Below are 20,954 nucleotides of genomic sequence, written 5' to 3'. Positions count from 1 at the left end.
CGAAGAATATTAAATAAAAGACATGGCTAGATAGATTCGGCTGTTGATGCTGATCAAGAATATATATACTTTATAGGGTCGGAAATAATTTATTCACTGCGTTGCAAATTTCTGACCTGAAATCATATTACAAAGCAAGGGCATTGAAGCACTAGATTTGAGAAGCCAATTTTCGAAATAACATTTAATAGTCTGCCCAATAAATGATATCATTATTCTAAGCAATTTGGTAGGTGTTTCATCGAAATCCGTTCAGTCGTTTTGGAGAAATTAACATTTGAATTACTAATTTATATACTAAGGAGGCATGACTATGCACCCCTGGTACCCAAATGCATTAAATAAAAAGGCGGAATTTCTCATTAACGACTGAACGGATTTTGATGAAACATAGATCAAAATGTTCAGAACTGCGATGCCGTCTATAGGACAGTCTTCCTTTTGCATAAGTTTAACCATAAAGTTTAATTCAAGTTTTCTTGTTTTTAGGCAGGCAGGGCTGCGGGATATACTTTTATTTCGCCGGTACATTAATGGAAATAAATGAAAAATTCAGGTTTTCTTATGAACGCCGGAACGGATTTTGATGAAACATGGATCAAAATGTTCAGAATTGCGATCCCGTCAATGGTACGATCTTTATTTTGCATAAGTTTTTTTTATTAAAGTTAAAATCAAATTGACTTAAATTTAGGCAGACAGAGCTGCCAGATATATTTAATCTTCGAAGGAACATTTATTGAAATAAATGAAAAAGTGATGTTTTCTCTTGAACGGCTGAACGGATTTTGATGAAACATCTATCAAAATGCTTGGAATGTCAATTCCATTCATGGGGCATTTATATTTTAAACAATTGTTTAAATGGTCAATAGGAATATTTTCTGGCGGGCTATTCATCGATAGGGTGTGGGAGGCGCCCCTATCGATATGAAGCCATTGTTTGTAAATGAGATCGGAAAAAGAAAACGCTAATTTCTTAAAATCTTTGGGCTAGATTTAATAGAGATTTAATTCGAAATTATAGAATATTTGTCCCTATCGTTTGAGATACCGTGCAAGCTTGCACGCTTTTATTTAAGGGCGTAAGATTTTTGTAAATGTTTTACTTGTGTGGGAGGGGAATAAAATTCCGCCGTGGTATATAGTAAAATAATCTCTCCCTGATTTAGCTGAATATCGCACCGAATTGTTTTGAATGCCTTTTCCATTTATAGGGCAGTTACTTATCTTAATGTTTTATTCAACAATTTGTCATTATTATTTAATTTATTATTTTTTTTCCTAACATGGTTCCATGGTCTGGTTCAGCGAGTGGTTCTCTGCTGGTTCCCATCTGGTTCCATTTTCATAGTTCGCGCCTTTGCTATCAGCCCAAATACACCACCCACTGTTATTCGATTTTCTCGAAATCTGACGGTTAAAAACAATTGAAATTTTCACCAAATATTCATTAATCTTCCCCCCTAGTAAGCCTATATACCGTGCACGCGTTCGTAAATCGAAGTTATAAGCCTTACAATTTTGGATGCCCTATTTTGTATGGAGCCGAGGTTAGATCACTGTTATGTGATTTGCTCAAAAACTGACGGTTTGAACAAATTGAAAATTGGTAGGGTAAAACTGAAATAAATGAGCTTCATTTTGGCATATCGGGAATTGCTGCACGCGTTTGATTAGCCGAAATTTTAAGAAATCCGTGAAAACACGATTTTTTACATGCTTTTTTAATATATCCAAATGTCAAATACTTTCAAACCCAGTAAAAAACAATAGTAAATTCCTTTTTTAGCATTTAGAAACTTTGTTTTATTCGAATTAGTGCGTTAATTTCGAAATAAATTAGAAGTTAAAGATCCCCTCCATGCTCTATTTTCCCACCGTTTCATTTCGACTCTAACTCATCGAGGGACATAATTTAAAAGCTGCAACATGAGTGAGTTCGAAATTTCGAACTAGTGATGAGCATTGCTAAAAGTGATCTCGGAATAATTACACTCATCTCTAGCACCTTCCAGCGCCAGCAGCTGTGGTGGACGAAAAGCGGTATATTTTCCGCGTTGGTATATTCCGTCGCCCCAGTTGCGGTCACACTCCTCTGCCAACAACAACTCGTTGCGGTTTTTCGGCTGAGTTTGTTTTCTGCTCCCAATTCCGCTGCAAAAGAAAAAGTGAAAAGCCAGCGAAAAATATGCAGCATGTGAGGCATCGCCAGTTGCATTTATAGTCCAAGCGTTGCAATCGAAGAATAGTCGCGGAAAGCTCGTGCGAAAAGCAGGTGAATGTGTGACGAAAAAAAGTGCTGCAAGTGAAGAGAAACATTGCTGCAGCCAGCAGTTGTTGTGCGTGAGCGTGTGAGTGAGTGAGTAAGTGAGTGTCGCATCTCTGTCGCTCTCTCTGGACGCGATTTCCGTGGCCCAAAGAGATTTCGCCTAAAGGAGATTCCCGAATCCGGAGCAACCGAAATAGCGCAACGAGGTGAGTGCAAACTGCAACTGCAACTGGCAACGGTTGCACAAAAAAGCAACACCAATTAGCCCTGTCTGCCGCGGGACGAAACACTAAAAAAAAAACAAAAAAAAAGAGAAGAACGGCAACAAATATACAACAAGAAAATCGATTTTCCTGAACTTACAATTTTCTCCGCCTCACTGGGCTCCACAAATGGGGGAGCCGGCTGCGGCACCATAAAGTATACATAAATTGAATTTCGAAACACGGAAGCGAATGGAGGATGAGCAGGGAAAGGGGGCCATAGAATGGGAGGCTGCACACTGCTGTTGCTGTTGTTTTTGTTCGGTTTGCTGGTGCTGGATGCCGACAATGATGATGATGGAAGTACGTGCATATGTGTGTGGCACCAGCGCAAGGGAGATGAAAAAATTGAGGCTAAAAATCTGACCAGCAGGACTCCAGTTGTCATGGCCACCGCACTTAACAAATGATTTTAGCGGACACTTTTTCCCGGATGCGTCTGTTGGGCAGCTGCCAGTTTACGCTTGCTCCTTCTCTTCTCTCCACCTTTCTCCCCTATCTCCCTTTGCAGGCAGCTGACTTCATCTGTCTGCCCCTTTCTATCTTTCTCTTTCTCCCCGTGTGATTGAATCGGTGTCTGTGTGTGTGTGTGTGTGTGTGTGTACTTTGATGACGGCACTCAGTTTCCGCCCGCACTGTGATTTTCGGTCTTATACGGTACCAATACACCAGCACAGTGGAACCTGGAATGGGAGGGTTTATTTCCAGTTATAACTCAATAAGAAGAACCTTTTGGTTAAGAGAATTTGATTTTTGAGGAGCAAATATTATAGTTTATATTATCTTCCGAAAAGTATTCAAATGATTATTTAAAAAAAATAATTATAAATCCATTTAATCGTCTTGTTTCATTGCTAGCGAGTGATCACTGTGGTAAATCCCCGGTATTACCACTCAGTTTTTGGCACTCTTTTGCGGATGCTGCGTACGCAAAAAGGGGACGACGGCTGTTTTAAGAGCTCTAGTGTTTCCTTTTTCGCTTCCGCCTGCACCCCTAAATTATGTGTGTGTGTGTGTGTGTGTGTGTATGAGGAGGACGAGAGGTCTAGTGTGCGTGAGTGAGGTTTTCCGCGTGCGTGTTTCTCTCTGTAGGAGTGTGTGTGTGTGTTTGGGGCAACAAAATTACTTTTACGAGCGTTTAGCATAGGTTGTCGCTTCCCCCCTGACCACCAGTTAGTTTTATTTTGATGCGTTTTTAATCAGATTGCGTCAATTTGTTGCTGGCCTAACGATGAGGGCGGTAGGTCGGTCGGGCTTGGGGTTGGAGGAAGTCATTATGTGGGGGAGTGAGCAAACGCTGTCCCGGATTGCGTGTCAAGTGCAGAAGAGACCCTTCTTGTGCCCGCTGTTTCACTAATTAAAAAAAGAGATGTTGGTTTCTGTTTCGCATCTGGAGGTTGGTGGGACACCCCATTTTATTTTCCTCTCCCTACTATTAACCAGTCTAAAATGGAGTTATTTTTTCTCTTTTTCGAACTTCCAATATCGATCACTTTCCAGTATCCGACAGCCACTCTTTTACGGAGCTTCCACTGGAAGGACTCTACTCCAACATCCATAATCGATAACTTTTCTTTAAGCGAGAATATTTTTGTAGAGTGTAGAACCTTCGTTGCCTGTCCTTCTTTTTTTTCTCTGTTTTCGGTGGCTGTTCTCTTGGCCTGTTCTTCTCCATGGCCCGTTAAAGTACAAAAATACTTGGGCCAGGCCAGGCCAGCCGGAATACGAGTATCTATCTATCTTGGCGGCAGCTGTCCAATTCCAACCCGCCGGCAATGGATCGTTGTTGTGTTGTTGTTGTTGTTGTTGTTGTTGTATATTATGCCGCTGTCGTCTTCATCAACGCCTCTGTGTATGCGTTCGTGTGAGTTAGTGTGGGTAAGTGCGAGTGAGAGGTTTGAACTTTAAGGCATTGCGTTGTGTGTTTGTTTTTAGCATTTGCTTATGCTGTTGTTGTTGTTGTTGTTGTGCTTACTGTAAGCACACACAATTTTACGAAACATCGGCGACAGCAGGCAGAAATACACAAGGCAGACACACAGGGCATCGTCATTATGCATGCAAGAGATCTTTGGGGCGCATTTGATCGCAACTCTTGGCAACTCCGCACATGGCTTCCAACAGCAACAACAACAACAACTGCAACTCCAACGCCACCGCCGCCATTTGGCCAACATGGCGGATGCCTGATGCCTGTCCCCCCCACCAGTTTTTGTTGTGCCCGGCCCTTCCTTGCTCCCAAGTCTCCAAACGTCTTCCAGTCTACATGTCCGCGCGAGTATCAAGTATTATTACCAGACGTCGTTGGCCCCACGCAAAAATATTTTTGCTGTGACTCCACAAAACTCGCTGCACTGCAAATAAAGTGTGGCTAAAATCGTGGATACACTTGAACACCTTAAATATAAAGTTATCTTGGTAAAACTGTCATAATTTGACTCAAGTTTTTGTGATTTTTGGACTCCTGATCTTAGAATTAGGTTATATTGTAATATATAATTGATTTTATATGATTTTGTATGATGTATTTAAAATCCAATAAGCTTAAGTGTGAGAGATTTTTTTCTACAGAAAATATTCTTATGATACATCACTTCAACACTTCCTATTAAACCTTTTCCGGTATTACCTTTTATTACAAGTTGTTTTGTTTTTAAAGTACTTTGAAAATAGTATACATACATGCTTTATAGTTTCCTCTCCATAACTTTATTTTCTAGTTAGAAGGTCAAAAGTGGCTTAGAGTTAATTGCCCTTGAGAAAAGTTGATTTTTCCAGCCACTCTTGATACTTGTACTTGTACTGACAAACCAAAAAGCATAAAACTATTAGTAAAACAATTTGAATATCTTCTTAGAATGAATTTGTCTTATAATAAGTTATATAGATATGACAAAATATTAGTTACTTTTTTCACAGTGTGGTGCAGTATACTGGGTCGCAGAGCATTGCCCCGTACCACCATCGGCTTCTCCTTGCTCCTTCTCCACTCAGCATGCATTAAGTTCTGGGAACTTCTCGAGTTTCGCTGAAGCGATAATTGCCACGTGATTTCTAATCAAATTACATTAAGGCCACAATTACTCTGACTTTGTTCGCATTTAGTTGTTATCCAATTTAGGCTTCGTTTTGTCATGGTTTGTTTTGTCTTAATTGGAAATCGGATTGCAACCCACTTCAATTATGCATATCACCAAATTGGTCTTCATCATCATCGACGTCGTCGTCGTCGTCATACCCTAATTACAACCAATTAAACTCTATGAATAACCGATATATATGGGCGCATCTGTGTCAGCGAGTGCAGCCGCCATGGCAACCCCCTTTTGCTCTGATTCTGTTTGTTTTTTTTTTGGGTTTATTGTCCCCCAGTGCATCCACACACGTAGCTGGGATTTCGGATCGGCTTAACACCTTTTTTGGCGCTTTCCCAGCGTTTACCACGGCTGATTGGGCTCTTGGGCAATGTGCCGGAAATTGGGTTACACCTCAGCTACCTCAGTCGCGGGCTACCTTCTTTTATACTGGCTTATCTGATATGCATATCACCCAACTGACTTAACCGTAACTGTTATCATATCTCAATTTTTTTTAATTTTTTTTGGAAGGGACCGTAACATTATCTGTGAAAGCCATGCTAATGCTTGCCATGTGTCGCACTTTCCAGCTCATTCTTCAGCTCGTTTATTGTGTACACAGAAGAAACGTCAAAAGAAGACTGGAAAATAAAGTCATAAGATCCCAGAGATATGACATCACTAGGGCATTTCGAAATTGTAAACATTCCAGTGGCTTTATTATTTATATTTTGCACATAGAAGGCACAAATAACTTAAAGATCAAGTAATAAAATCATTTAGATAAACAATTCTGTGAAATGTATATATTTTTAAACCTATATATCTATAATAAAGATCCTAACTATGTATATCTAAACACTATTGTATATTTTCTTCAATAGTGTAACGAACTAGTAAATAAATCAGGATATATATAAAGCCTTTCTTTAACGAGCAGCTCCCAAATACAAATAAATATATATCTATAATACAGATCCTAACTATGTATATCTAAACACTATTGTATATTTTCTTCAATAGTGTAACGAACTAGTAAATAAATCAGGATATATATAAAGCCTTTCTTTAACGAGCAGCTCCCAAATACTTTTGTTTGCCTATAAATTCAAAGAATCAACAAACAACTTTTGGAAAATGTTTTTCCAAATTCGTTTTTCATCTCATTTGGTTTTCCCCCCACAGTTTTTGTTACAAGTTTTTTTTTTTTTGTTTTTGCTGAAGTCATTATAAAATTGTTTTTTTCTTATTTTTTATTTTTGAAAACCAGAATGCGACACGCCTTTCGTGACCAGCCCAAATATCCCATTGCCCGGCCCCAAAAAAAACTCAAAGCTGATGCGTGGCGTTGATTGAGGAGAGTCGAGAGTCTTTTGGGCTATTTTTGGTAATTGCATGGCCTGCTTTTCCACTGTATAGAGTTTTGTTTTTCCGACCCCTTCCATCCTTTCCAGTTCACTGACTATGCGTGCAACAAAGCATATTTCAATAAGACTATTTCCAACGACAAGATATTGTGGGTCAAACGCGAGCATATGTACATAAAATTCATACTCATAGAGTGTGTATAACAATTTTTCAATCGTCCAGCATCGTAAACAAAATACAAGCGGCAAACAATCCATTAGTCCAGGGCTGGCCTTCCCATCCCCAAAGACTTCGTCGTCGTCGTCGTCGTCGTCGCTGCTTCCATCGTTGGAATTGTGCGCCCAGTGCGGCGAATCAAATTAATTAAAGCTGCCCCGAAAAGGGGGGTTCCCAGTGGGGCGCACTGTCGGAGAAGTAGAAGGGGTGGTTGAACTGCTGGCAAAAGAAAGCACACGGAAGACCAAAGAGAGCAAGTAAGATATATGGAGCCCCGGCATATGGAACAATTGTGGTTTATTATTTCTGAAGAAAAACCAACCGAATTAATACGTGAAAAGATGAAAAACAACATTGAAAGCTAATTGAAGATGAAATACTCTTATTGTTCCAGAGAGAGAGAGCAGCATCAAAACATATAGCAAAAGTTCAAACTAGGAGAAGCCGGCTTATGATTTGAGTCATCTGCGGTTCAACATACAAGTGATATGATCTATAAAAAGAGTTCTCAGAAAGTGTACAGACCATTAAAGATTTATTTGTAGTCTGGCTTCATGACAAACTGATTTATTAGATGGTAGAAGGAGTTCTCTAAAGATCATTTATTATAGTAGGTAGTGAGAGTTTTGAATTACTTTGACTCTTGCTTAAAGTATTACTTAAATATATATCCTTAATATTTCTTATTATATTATTCTACTTTATAAAGGTAGTTAAATAACCCAAAAGATACTAGTTTTGACCCATTTATGGGTTCGGAAATAGACCTGTTCTTATCTTATCTTGATTGGGATTATTACCATAGGTTGTTAGTGCTTTCAATTCCAAAAGATTGTTTATAAAGTGACTAGCAAACTAGCAAACTGGCAAAGTTAATGTATCCACAAACATTTTGCATTCGAATCACGCCTCTCAGCTTCGAAGAGTTCTTGTTCGGCTTCAGTGCCAAAAAAAAATGAAGTTTGAGTCGGCAAATAAATACATGCAAGTCAGATATATATGTATATATTCCCGTATATCTCTGGCCAAGTCCGGGTGCAGTGAAAATGAAAATAAATTTGTTTATGCGGTCGCTGCATTCTGCGATGAAAGAATTTCTTTGTTGCAACTGCCGCCAGTGCAGAATCAACATCTTTTGTGTCACGTCGTCGGGAAATGGAAAACAGAAAACGGAGGAGATGAAGCTGGAGCCACCTTGTGTGTTGTTCTGTGTGTGTGTGTGTGTGTTAACCAAGGCTAATTGAACTGAACCGAGCTGGGGGCAACCTCTGAGATAATTAATTGCCCGCGGGTAGAGGCAAAATAAGTGCCGGAGAGATAGGAGGAAGGCACCGCAAAGTGCCGGGCTCTAAAAGTAGGCCTCTCTCTAATCACATTAATACCAAACAGCAACGACTGGGTCTGGGTCTGGTACTGGGACTGGGACTGGGTCTGCTACAGGCGATATATAAAGGCGGCCCACTTAAAAAGCCCTCAATGCGTGGGCGAAGTATCGTGACACTGGAAGAAAGGGTTTTCCTACCACTGAATATATTATAGAGATGGAATACACAGAAAGCTTTAGGCCTGGTTTATTGTTAAATCTTGGAACCTTTACAAGATGTTTCTTTAATCAAAAATGGTAATTTTAGTTTACGATATAGGAAACTCTTTTACAGTCTTTTGGAAACCCTTTTGCTTTACTTAAGTATAACTATTATTTATCCTTAAATCCCTTTATACTTAAACTCTTTGAATATTGTTTATATTGCATAATTATAGTGTTCAATTGATACTTTATCGCCCTTGTTCAATTATGTTTTATGATGTACATTTCAAGATTGAAACAATCTTGATTTATGACCTAATGCCGAATGCTAAGCAAGATAAGGTTTTATTAATAATATTCCATTTCCTACAAATTGTTTGATTTGGTTTCGCTCAGTGCAGCTTAACCACTAAGCTCATCATCGTCATTCCATACTCCTCATCATGATGGCGGTTTACTATATTGTTCTTGTACCTTTATTAGTTTGCCTTTGTGTCGGCTCAATTTATGAGCTGACCCTCAACCCCAACGGAGAATCACCAGCTATGGCTCCACAGCTCCATGACTCCATGAAACCAGCTGTGGTGTGGTGGTCCCAGCTCTTATCTGAACCGATGCATTCAAAAACTGAAGAGAAAAACTTGTTTCTGTGCTTCAAGTTATGTTCTCTCATTTCTCCGGCACCCACTGGACCCCGCATCCATCTCTTTGGTGTGTTTTTTTGCATTTGGCGCAATGCTAATTCATTTGCATAGCCAACAAATACGCAACGTAGGAGACAAACACACAACTGGCCCGACCCGAGCCTCATTCTCATTCATGCCAAAGAGCAAGGAAAAAGGAAGGGGTGCTCCGGCGGAGTGTGAGGTGTTCATGGGGGTATAACGAACGACTGATGGCCCCGGCATGCTTGGCTGCATTTTAAGTTCATATACGATGGCACATATCGGTGGCATATTGGGTCTCCGGCCGGCACCTCCTTTTCCCATTTCTCATTTGCTATTCCAGCTGGGTCTCCACGGAGACGACGGAGGTCTTCAATTAAATTTAACTAGAAAGCAGGCTGCAAATAAATAAATACAAATACTGACACTGTCGCTGGGCGTTGGAAAAACAAATGATATTTTAGTTGCGCATGCATAAGCAATTATATTTTCCATTATTTATGACATTCAATAACTTGTGTCCTCTGTGATGGAATTCCTACAGCAGAAGGCATTCCTTTGATATCGATTTCCAGCGATGGACTCGGTTGCTTTGTTGCACATTTAATGTCTCAATTAAAGGCATTCCCCATGCACATTTCATTTCCCTCTGCACATTTTATGCCGTTTTCTTTATTGCAAGTCACAAATGTTAACCCCATTCGGGAATGCTGCAACTTGTGTGCTCCAATTTCAGTGTCCGTCCCCACAAAACATTGGGGGTTCTCCGGCTCATTTGACCGGAGTAGAAAGAGGAGGAGGATGACGACAAGGGTTCCCGATGTTCAGGCGATAATGCCTGCGTTGAATGATTATCGGAGGAGTTATTTGGGGAGTGGCTGAAAGCTATAAATAGCCGAAGCGATGATAAGCCTGTTCGAGCTGCGGAAAATGGAAACGAACGGTAAATGGGGATGCCATAATGCCCAATGAGGGATTAACAAATTTATGGGAATTTATTCTGTGAAGTGGGACCGAGATGAAAGGGGAAAAGACACTAATTCTGATTCAAAATCGATGTTCAGTTCTCAACGGAGTGCATTGTTCAGCTGAGTAATTGAATGGGGCAATGGGGCATAGGAAAAGGCGCTCTAATTGCTCCATTATTAATTCAAAAGATCATTCAAATAACCAAGCAATTAAGCTCAAAATTAGACTAAATAATTCATAATCAAATGGCAATTGTCTCCCCAAGTTTTCTCTTCACATTTATCAGCATTAATTAAGTGCCCCTTTTCGGCTTGGACTTTCCCAATTTCTTCGTCAAAGTCTCTCTTTTCCAATTACCAAAAAAAGATCATGTGCCTCACGTTAATCAAGCGTTAATTTTCCCCCCAAATACAGGAAAAACAACAAACACTTGACAGTTGTTTATGTTAATTACTGGAGGAAAAGTTGCAGTAACATAAACACAAAAATGTTCGAAGTTTGAAGCTCACAGCTCGCAGCTCAAATTGGGGTTTGGGTCACCGAACCCAGGCGGCAATTAATTAGCATAGGCCATATCATCATGGCACCCAGCTGCATTGCTCCTCCCTCCTCCGGGGACCTTGTGCCATAAAATATGTTTAATAATATTCCCACAATTTCCACTACTTGCAGATGTTGGTGAAGGCGATGACTACGATGACTACGATGGCGCTGCTAACGAAGCAGATGATGTAAACGCTGAAAACGCTGCCACAGCCATATCCCCTTTCTCTTCTCTATCTCAACTCTTGGTCACTCTCCAAAAAAGAAAAAAGAAAATTAAACCGAAACGAAAGCGAAAACGAAAACGCAGGAGGAAAACTCAACTCGAGAAGCGAGAAACCAAAGCCCACGACTGACGCATTGGATTTCGTTTCGACTGAAATCGAAACTGCATTCTTTTGGACACCAAACTGACACATATCGGGCAACGTTCGTATCGTATCGAACATGAGATTGCCACGGTGCCTATCGGTGCTCCTGCTCCTGGCCATTGCAGTACACTTGGTGCTCGCCGAGCGGGACTTCAATGTAAACGACTCCCAGGTGAGTGTAGCATTGGTAATTGGAGCATTCTCCCGCCGATCAGATTGCTCTGTCTCCCAGTTTGGGTCAGCGTCAATGTCTCCTCCCTGGCGACTGGTAATTGTGATTGATGATGCATGGAATTTTTCATTTGAATTATACAGTCGCCGGTCGTAAGAAAGATTAGATTGCCTGCCACTATAAGTTAATGCTTCGCCCAGCAGTCGTGATTTTCCTAAAAATCTATTTTTATTTTTGCATTGTATTCTTAATGGAATTTTCGGGCCAAATTGTTTTCAAGTACATAAATAGACGTAATAAAACGCTGTTCGATATGCCATCAATACATTTGTGTTGTCTGAACAGCAGGTTTATTCTGAAAATTTATTTATAATATAAAATGATATATAAACCGGAAAATGTAGCTTATTTTAAAAGCATACTAGTAACAAAGCAGCTATCTAGCTCCTATTTATAGATTAACTTATCTAGGAATTAAAATTTTTATTAAATACCCTTCGTTTCAGGTTCCTGTCATTGAGCCCAAGGATGTGCCCGCCTACAAGCAGGATCCCTATGTCACGGAATTAATGAGCTGCCAAAATACACACAGCGAGATCGTGCTTTCGTTGCTGTTAAAGAAGCACGACTGGAGCGAGCTGACGGCCACCAAGCGAGCCCATGTCCAGGCCAAGTTGGCCAAGTTCTTTGCCATTCCAAAGGTAAGCTTGAAGAGTCTCTTTCTAAGTCATAGAAAATGCTTAAAAATGTTCTCTGTTTAGGAATTCATTTCCCTGGATTCGGTGTCGAAGCGTGAGTTGAAGATCATGCACAAGTTGGCCATGCGAAAGGGAGGCAAGGGTAACAAGAATATTGAGACTCTAAATCGCCGCCTAGGACGCGCCAGTTTCATGGTTTGTATTTACTTTTTTCCTTGTTCTAATCACATTACTTTAATTAGCATATATTTTTTCATTGCAGATCGGCTGTGGTCCCAGTTATTTTGTGATGGGTGAACCGATTGCCAAGCAGATTGCCCACCAGGTGAAGGACGGCACCATTGGAGCTCTGACGGAGGAGAACTTTGGCCTTTGGTTCATTTGGCGCAAGGAATTGAAGTCGCGGTGAGGAAAAGAACAAGACTAGATTAAGGGGGATTACGTTTGAGTTATCTTTTAATTTATATTAAAATTTTAATTGAATTGTTTAATTTATTTTATTATTGATAAGAGCATTTCCTTTACCGTATAGATAAATATTTATTAATATACTCTTAAGAATGCAATGAACTGCTAACAACTCCCTTGAGCATATCGATAACGCCAATCGTTCTTTCAACTTCCAGATCAAACCGTAAACGACGCCAGTCTGAGGGCTCCGGTGCTGACGAGGATGACTATGACTACGGGGATGACGAAGAGGAAGTTTCGTAAGTTTCACTCACCTGAATGTGTCACAGAATTGTGATTAAGGATGATAGAAAATATGGTTGTATCGATACTGTATCTACATATATTTGTTACGAAAGTCTATGCATAAATAGATATTTTAATTTTTATCAGAAAAAAGTTGATATTGATATTCTTGTAAAATGCAACTTTAAATGCCTTTTTTTGCATTACTTATAAGTTCGATACAACAATGTTTAAGCTATTTTCCATAAGATATTGAGTGATATATTTCTATAGATACATAATATCTGACTTTCCCTTTTATTTTGCATTCTGATCCGATCACTAATACTTGTTATTTCTTTTTTTTTTTTGTAGAGAGCCCAGTACGGAAGTGCCGGCGGTGACCACGCATGCGCATCGGCATCATCATGGAGCGGTGAGTGTTGAGCCCCAGACTTTATATATTCCCATTCCGTTATTCCACCATATATATATATATTTGTTTCGGTTCTTCTCTGGGTGTTTTCTTTATCTGATACATACGTTTAAATGAGAATACCTGCGGTTCATACTTGTTGGCTAACCACACATGCTGACATATGTATGTATTACCTGTGTGTGGATCTGTATGGATCGCGTCTAGAGATGCGTTATCGTTTTTTTGATTTCCGGAAAGGCCTTTGGTTCTCTGTTTGTTTACTGCACTTTGTTAATAACCGCAAATTGGATATTATACCATATGTAACATTCAACAACAACAACAACAGCACACCACACATGCATTTAAATGAAACACACACAACCCCATCTACACAACAATATATAACTATAATTCATCATACGGTGTTTACGTATTTTCTCTTCTCTTTTTGCTATCTTCCCTCCGTTCTCTCACACACCCTTGTCTGTGTATATTGATCACTTGATCGACCGATCGATCGATCTAATTGTGTTCTAATGTTTAATATGTAAACCCACCACCCACCATCGAAATCGCCTCGAAAACTAACCGAAAAACTCGACTCACTAACTAACCCAAAAGTCGGAGGTGTCGCCAGAGTCTGTCCCCTCGTCGGCCGTGCCCTTGGTGCCGAATGTCCAGGAGGAGATCGAGGAGAGCGTGTCCAAGCTGGAGTCCGTGATCAGCAAGACGATTGAGAATACGAAGAATATCAAGGAGCTGCCCGTTCTGGGCGTAGCCGAGGATGGTGACGACGAGGAGGATGTCGAACTGCAGCAGTTGGTCGTTCCGCTGGCAGTGGAGATACCACAGGAGGAGACCACCAGCAAGACAGCCACGACAACGACGGAGATGGTAAAGCCCAGTTACTTGGAGGAGAATGCAATTCAGGTGGACTCGGCCATCGATGTGGAGGAGGAGGCCTTGCCTCCCACGCTGGCGCCATCGGTGCCGGCCTCTGAAACAGAACATAAGCAGCAGCCATTCTCGCCCTATGACGCCACCTCTTCGGTGTCGTCGTCGTCGTCTTCGTCAGCTGGCGAGGCTTCGTCCTCGGTGCCATCGTTCCCTCATACCTCCTTCTCCTCCTCCGCCTCGCCCACATCCACGCCCACAGAGCTAGACAGCCAAACAACCTCCTCCTCTGCTGCTGCTGTATCATCATCAACTCCATCTCCATCTCCATATCCATCCGACCCAGCATCATCCTCATCCTCATCCACATCCCAAGCCACTCAACCAACAACAACAACTACATCAACAAGCACAACAGCAACAATCTCAACTACAACATCAGCAACATCAACAGCAACAACAACCACGACACTGTCTGAATCGCCAAAGGTAATGATGTCGCTTCTGTGTGTGTGAGTGTACGAACGAGTGTCCTTCCGCCTCTCTGGTCTCTCTCTCTCTCTCTCTCTCTCTCTCTGTGTGTGTGTGTGTCCCTCGTACCGTGTCCTTGTCTCCTGTCTGTCGTTGTCACATGTAAAAACGTTGTCTCACCTCAGGAGTTAGCTTTAGCTTTATATCTCCAACTCTGTATATATATATATAAGTATTTTTTATATTGATATTGTGTTTTATTGGCTTTTGTCCTGTGTAAATGTAGCAACTCGTAAAAAGCCAGCAGGACTCCACAGAATGTTTGTAAGAGACTTTTAGTGGAGTTGAAGCCATAAATGTTAGATAAATAGTTGTAAAGATAAGTGTACATACATCTAGTTTTTATAAAAAGGATGCTTAAGGATGTCAGCAAACCTTTTTTGTGTATATCCTGAGAGTAGAAGACTGTAGACTTGAAGAGTTAACTTTAGATATAAATGTAACAAAAACGTACTTGTAACTTGAAGAAAGGAGTGAGAGATAAAGTAGCTCAGGGACTCAGTTGCCCGCTTTCCACCCATTCCTCTTTCCTCTTACAAAAAGAAAAAACAAAAAAAAGCACCCACTTATTTCTGTTACCCAAATTAAACACGAAAAGCAGCCTAATACAATGCTTAACGAGCTCGAGCTGAGCACCCTCCTGCCCTTCGAGGATTTGGAGGCAGCCACGCCAATTGCGAATGCAACTGCCACTGCAGTCACAGTAGAAGGAGCAGCAGCAGCAGCAGCATCAGCAACAGCAACAGCCGCCACATCAGCAGCAGAAGTCACAAGCGAAAGCGAGTTTCATGTAGATTCCACCACGCACCGCACGATTAGCTCGAAGGTGAAATCTCGCTAAGCGCTAGACGCAATCTTTAAGCCCTACTAGATTTGCACCTCTGTCCAAAAACCGAAACCGAAAACCAAGAAACCCCCCCGAAATCTCCGGCTCCGATTATCTCACCGATTATCCCCGAATCCAATTAGGGGAAATTGCTTTCCAGCCAAATGCACTTAGCATGTACATAAGGGCAGGCAATTAGCGAGCCAGTGCTCCTCCTGCATGAGGTCCTTTTGGTAATTGCATGTCCACTTTCTCTCTCTCTCTCGTATTGTATCCGTATTTGTTGTTGTACTAACACTAACACTGTAACAACACCCACTCTCTCTGCCTGCCTCTCCTTCTTAGCCGATGACTTTGCAGCATGACACTTAGCCAGAGCCATCTTTCCCCAATTAGCCATCTCATTGTTAATGATTTCCCTGTAATTCCCAGGACGGAGAACCCGATGCCATCAGCAACAGTAGCGGCAGCAGCAGCAGCAACATGAGCGCCGGTTTGGCCAATAACGAGGTAAGCAAAGCCTTATTTCCCCGGCAACACTCGAATCTCATACTAATAGCATTAAAATCTCTTCCGTACCAGATGTCCACGGCGGCCACGCCCTCGTCCTCGGTGGCCACGACTACAGCGGCCACACCAGACTCGAGTAGCAGCAGCACCTTCATCTCCCCGGACTACATGGAACCACAGCCGGAGGAGAATAGTCCGCCGATTATTAAGACGCGCCTGCAGAAGCTGGCGGTGACCTCGGGCAAGGCTTTCACTTTCCACGTGCTCCCTGATACGTTCTTCGATGCCGAGGACCAGGGCAATTTGCGACTGGCACTTACTGACAAGGATGGCCATGAACTGAAGACCAGCTCCTGGCTGCAGTTCAACGCAGACAAAAGGGAGCTGTACGGCCTGTAAGTAGATGGAATTGCTTTCAGTCTGTGGCTTATGTCTCACTGATCCAACTCTCCTTTGCCAGGCCCCTGGACGATGCGGTTTCCCGTTGGCAGTACCGGCTTTCGGCCACGGATTCCGGCAACGCCAGCGTCACCGAGACGGTGGAGATCAGTGTGCAGCAGCATCGGGCGGTTAGGACGATAAATCACGAGATTAGCATTGCGGTGAGGATCAACGAGAAACTCCATGGCCACAACATCGACTGGCAGATGAAGCTGATCAATGCCGTTGCCAGGACACTGGATGACTCCAGCAACGCGGCGATAGTGGTGCGAGAAGTCCGTCAGACAGCGCAGGATCCGCATAGCGCCGTCTTTGTGTACTTCAATGAGACGCTGCCGACCAGCGAGTGTCCCGAAAAGGAACTGCACGACATTATTGCCAGGCTAGATGCCCAGCGATTGAGTGACTTAGTGGAGCCAACCCTGGGCATCAAGTCCATAACCGGACAGCTGATCGGATCCTGCCAGAAGGACCTGACCCGTGTGAAGCCCACCCAGCACATGGCCAAGAATGTACCGCCGATGCCGCGCAACCAGGTGGATCGTGTCAATGCCAGCGTAGGCCAGCTACTGGTCTTCAAGGTGCCGGCGGATACTTTCTACGATGCCAACGACAATCAACTGACGCTCACGCTGAAGACCAAGGACCACAAGGAGCTGGGTACCCGGCATTGGCTGCAGTTTGACTCAAAGAATGAGGAGTTCTTCGGAATTCCCAAGGGCGGTGACATCGGCTCCGAGGAGTATCTGCTGGTGGCCGAGGATAGTGGTGGCCTGAGCGCTCACGATGCTCTCGTTGTGGTGGTCAATCATGCGCCCAAGAAGGAGTTCGCGGGCTACTTCAAGGCCTATCTGGCCATTAGGCACGAGAACTTCAACGCCGAGCTGCAGCGCAAGTTTGTGGAGCGTGTGGCGAAGCTGCATGGCGATGCCAACACCAATCAGATCCAGATCCGATCCATCAACATGCACCACGACTCAGATGGCACCATTGTGAACTTTTACAATACATCGCTGTACAAGTCACACAACCGGTGTCCCGAGAAGGAGCTGATAGCCACCAGGAGCGTTTACCTGAATAGCGATATGAGCTTGAAGGAGGGCGTGAAACGGGCATTGGGTCCTGAGTTGAATTTAACCAACTTTTCGGCGGTGCCCGGCACCAACTGCCATCGTAAGGATTATATATTTAGGCTTGCCTTTAAGGAATTATTTTAAAACTAGTCACTTTCTTTCAGATCCTGAGATAATAGACATCCACCATAATGACTATGTGCCATCTCGCCCCGAGGAGCCTAGCTCAAAGTCCACATTTAGCGAGGAATACATGGCCAACATTGTGCTGCCTGCTGTAATTATTATCGTAATGATTATAGTGGCCTCCATCATTGCCTGCTGCCTGCACAGGCGTCGCCACAAGAGTGGCAAAATGGAGCTGGGTAAGTTTGAACGATCTAAACTCTATTTAACTCATACTCATGTGTCTCTCGATTGGATTTCTAGGTGATGAAGAAGAGCGCAAATCCTTCCGTGCCAAGGGCATACCCGTCATCTTCCAGGACGAGTACGAGGAGAAGCCCGAGATCGGCAACAAGAGTCCCGTCATACTCAAAGACGAGAAACCGCCGCTGCTGCCACCGTCCTATAATACCTCAAACATGAATGGTGAGAATCTACTAGACGGAAAAATCTATATTTTTAATCAAATTAATTTAGTTTTCATTTATTCATTATGCAAGAGTCACAAGTTTTGAACGAATTCCTTAACATCAGTTTTTAACGTTAATTTCGATTTTTTTCCTTAAACCTTCCGCCATATTACTCCGAACACTAAACCCTATATATTTATTTTCCAGGCGACAACGATGTGGACGATTATGTGCCACCGCCATCTGTTGTCGTGGGCGGTCGGGAGGTGCGAGGGAAGTCACCGGCCACGCCCTCCTACCGCAAGCCACCGCCATATGTGTCGCCATAAATATACTTCAGTGTCAAGTAGAGGAGCAATGAGCAGAGGGAACGAGAAGAAACAGCAACAATAATAACAATCGCATCGTATTAACCACACAACAATCTATATATAGATATATACATACATATATATATATATATATATTTAACCGATTCGGCACAAGTTATATGCAACTAAGCAAACTCTTTTGTATATATCCAAGTGCAAATTGGTTTCTTTGGACATTGTATTCGAATTGAATAGGGGCGCAAAAAGCGAGAGAGCCCCCAGCCGAGAAGTATTCGCCAAGTCGATGGAGTATGGAGTTTTTTGGTGACGAGGTTTTTGTATTATGAGAGAAACAATCAATTAACAAACACACACCTAAGCTTAACCGAGAATCACTAAACACACAACAAGACGATGATGAACTATGCTGCATATTATTTATTTAGTATGTACTCTTAATTTATATATATATATGTGTATACCACGCGAGAACACACTGACCACACACATCAAGGAGAGGAGTTTATTAGACAAGCAATTAGTGGCTTGAAAAACACACAAAACACAAACACACACACACACGAGCCCATTTAAAACATAGCATTTAAAACTATTTGTACTAATTAAGTTAATAGAGAGAGAGAGAAAGGAATGTCCTTTGTCCGAATTTTAGTGCTTGCCGGACTTTCTGCTTAATTTGCTTAAGCTGAATTGTTTGCATTGTTTATATTTCATCAAAAATGTTAAGGAAATTTTCTAACAAAAGCATCGCTTGGGACCGCCGAGTCAAGGCTATGTACTTGTTGCTGGTTGGCTTCCCATTCGTTTGGGTATTTTAGCTTATTTTTTTCGAGGGACAAAGGACAGGCCCAGGAGCTTTGATTATTTTTAGTTACTAAGAAGCAATCAAACCCACAATAGAGCTGCCAATAGTCTAGTTAGCCCGTTTGAATACGACAAATCAATTCCTAATTGCCCACAAGTGCTTCCCACAGAGTAAACAAACAAACCAACAAACAAGACCATATCCACCAAACACAACACAACACAACACTTACATACACAAATATTTATACGAAAAAATGGATTACTTAAAGTAGAGACTTAGTTTTTAATGATTTTTACACACACTCCCTTTGGATTATTCTACATGAAATTTTTACCAATACCATTAGTTTATAGCTGCTAGTTGTAGGTCGGTACTTACTACACTTCACTACTACACCCGTCCCTGGCCCTAACCCTTGAAGTAAACTTAGTGAGTTGATTTTATACGATCGATAATGTGTGTGTAGCAAGTACAGGCCCAGAAACAAATATATACAAATGAGCAATAATTGCCGATGGAGAATTACTGAAGAATTACTTTACGCAAATGGCCGAAAATGCAAGGCCAATTTTTACGTAATTGCCTATTAAACTAAGTATAATTAACTAATTTGTGTAATTTGCATTAAGCTCAACCGCTGAATTATTTACATTTTGTACTTTGTAATAGCGCAAATCAGCAAAAAACAACAGCAATAACATCAAACAGACAAACAACAGCAACAACAACAACGGTATCAATTTATTTTGAATAAAAAAATGCCAAAGATACGGAATTTTTGTTTTATTTTGTTCCATTTATTGCCACCGCACACCACTCATTTACACACCACACACACACACACACAGCATGAGCTGAAATAAAATAAAAATGGAATTTCAACTAAGCACAAAAACACAAGCAAATAAAATTAAATAATTGTGCGCGTGCGAGTTGCACATTTAATTAATTAATATATTCATGAAAAAAATAAGTGAAACTACTGTATATTTAAATGCAAATATGCATAAACATGCATATATTCCAGTGCATGCCTATCGATTATTGTAAATGCAAATCTGTTTGCCATTTTGATTGGCTTCAATTGACCGACACACACACACACACACACACGGCTACAATAATTATAATAATTATTGAGGATAACTAAACGTGAACATATATATATATATATAGCTATATATCCGTATAGGATGTATGCATGTACGGGATTCTAATAAACATTTATATATATTTTGATACAAAAACAAAAAAAAAGGAGAACAGCAACAGATGAGTTTCATTTTTAATTGCTTGTGTTGTGTGGCCCTTCTCGACTTCCACGTTCCATTAGGGGTATATAATTTGGGAAAAAATTCAATTTATGGAAATTCCTTAACAAATTATGGAATCAAAGGGAGTCCCTGGCAAGGCGGGGCGAAGCGGGAAAGCGCCGATGGGGGGGCGGAAAAAAAAAGTCAAATCAAAAGCATTGCCATAATAAAGTAATACAAATTTGTTTTTCTTGTCGCTCTTTGCCGCCTAATAAAGACATCCGGGCCCCCCGCCCGCCCGCTGTTTCCCCCCCCCCCATCCAACCAAGCTATTGATTCCCGTTACTTTGACAACCAATACACGCCGGATGCTGGCACACACACACACACACAAACACACATACACATGCGAAAGCACATATTTGCTTGGCTTCGTTGACGCCAGCGGAATATTGTCATGTCATGTGTGTGTT

General features: G+C 41.7%; 1 protein-coding gene across 4 annotated transcripts; it reads left to right on the top strand.

Moving 5' to 3' along the window:
• The first annotated feature begins 1,967 nt into the window (after window positions 1–1,967).
• On the top strand, window positions 1,968–19,998 carry Dg (Dystroglycan). Of its 4 annotated transcripts, XM_086828193.1 has the most exons (15): window positions 1,968–2,478; window positions 11,031–11,444; window positions 11,951–12,145; window positions 12,206–12,337; window positions 12,405–12,547; window positions 12,769–12,852; window positions 13,193–13,253; window positions 13,860–14,621; window positions 15,265–15,489; window positions 15,922–15,999; window positions 16,072–16,394; window positions 16,460–17,613; window positions 17,678–17,878; window positions 17,943–18,104; window positions 18,296–19,998. In XM_086828193.1, exons 2-15 carry the CDS (start codon window positions 11,349–11,351, stop codon window positions 18,415–18,417), a joined length of 3,738 nt encoding a protein of 1,245 aa, XP_086684319.1. In that variant the 5' UTR covers window positions 1,968–2,478; window positions 11,031–11,348; the 3' UTR covers window positions 18,418–19,998. The 4 variants fall into 4 exon arrangements, with proteins under 4 accessions (XP_086684319.1, XP_020814511.2, XP_086684320.1 ...); XM_020958852.2 differs by lacking the exon at window positions 15,265–15,489; XM_086828194.1 differs by lacking the exons at window positions 13,860–14,621; window positions 15,265–15,489.
• Window positions 19,999–20,954: the final 956 nt, after the last annotated feature.

This window comes from Drosophila serrata, unplaced genomic scaffold (genome assembly GCF_035046125.1).
Source record: "Drosophila serrata isolate PLE 108 unplaced genomic scaffold, ASM3504612v1 contig_184, whole genome shotgun sequence".
Classification (NCBI taxonomy): Eukaryota; Metazoa; Arthropoda; class Insecta; order Diptera; family Drosophilidae; genus Drosophila; species Drosophila serrata.
The sequence above is the reverse complement of the archived record's forward strand: the minus strand, read 5'-3'. Positions and strand labels throughout refer to the sequence as shown.

Bases quoted from the DNA above. Each gene is read 5' to 3' on its own strand.
- Dg (XM_086828193.1), top strand. From the start codon at position 11,349: ATGAGATTGCCACGGTGCCTATCGGTGCTCCTGCTCCTGGCCATTGCA. The intron at 11,445-11,950 runs GTGAGTGTAGCA...CCTTCGTTTCAG, and splicing joins TCAATGTAAACGACTCCCAG to GTTCCTGTCATTGAGCCCAA. The intron at 17,879-17,942 runs GTAAGTTTGAAC...TTGGATTTCTAG, and splicing joins GAGTGGCAAAATGGAGCTGG to GTGATGAAGAAGAGCGCAAA.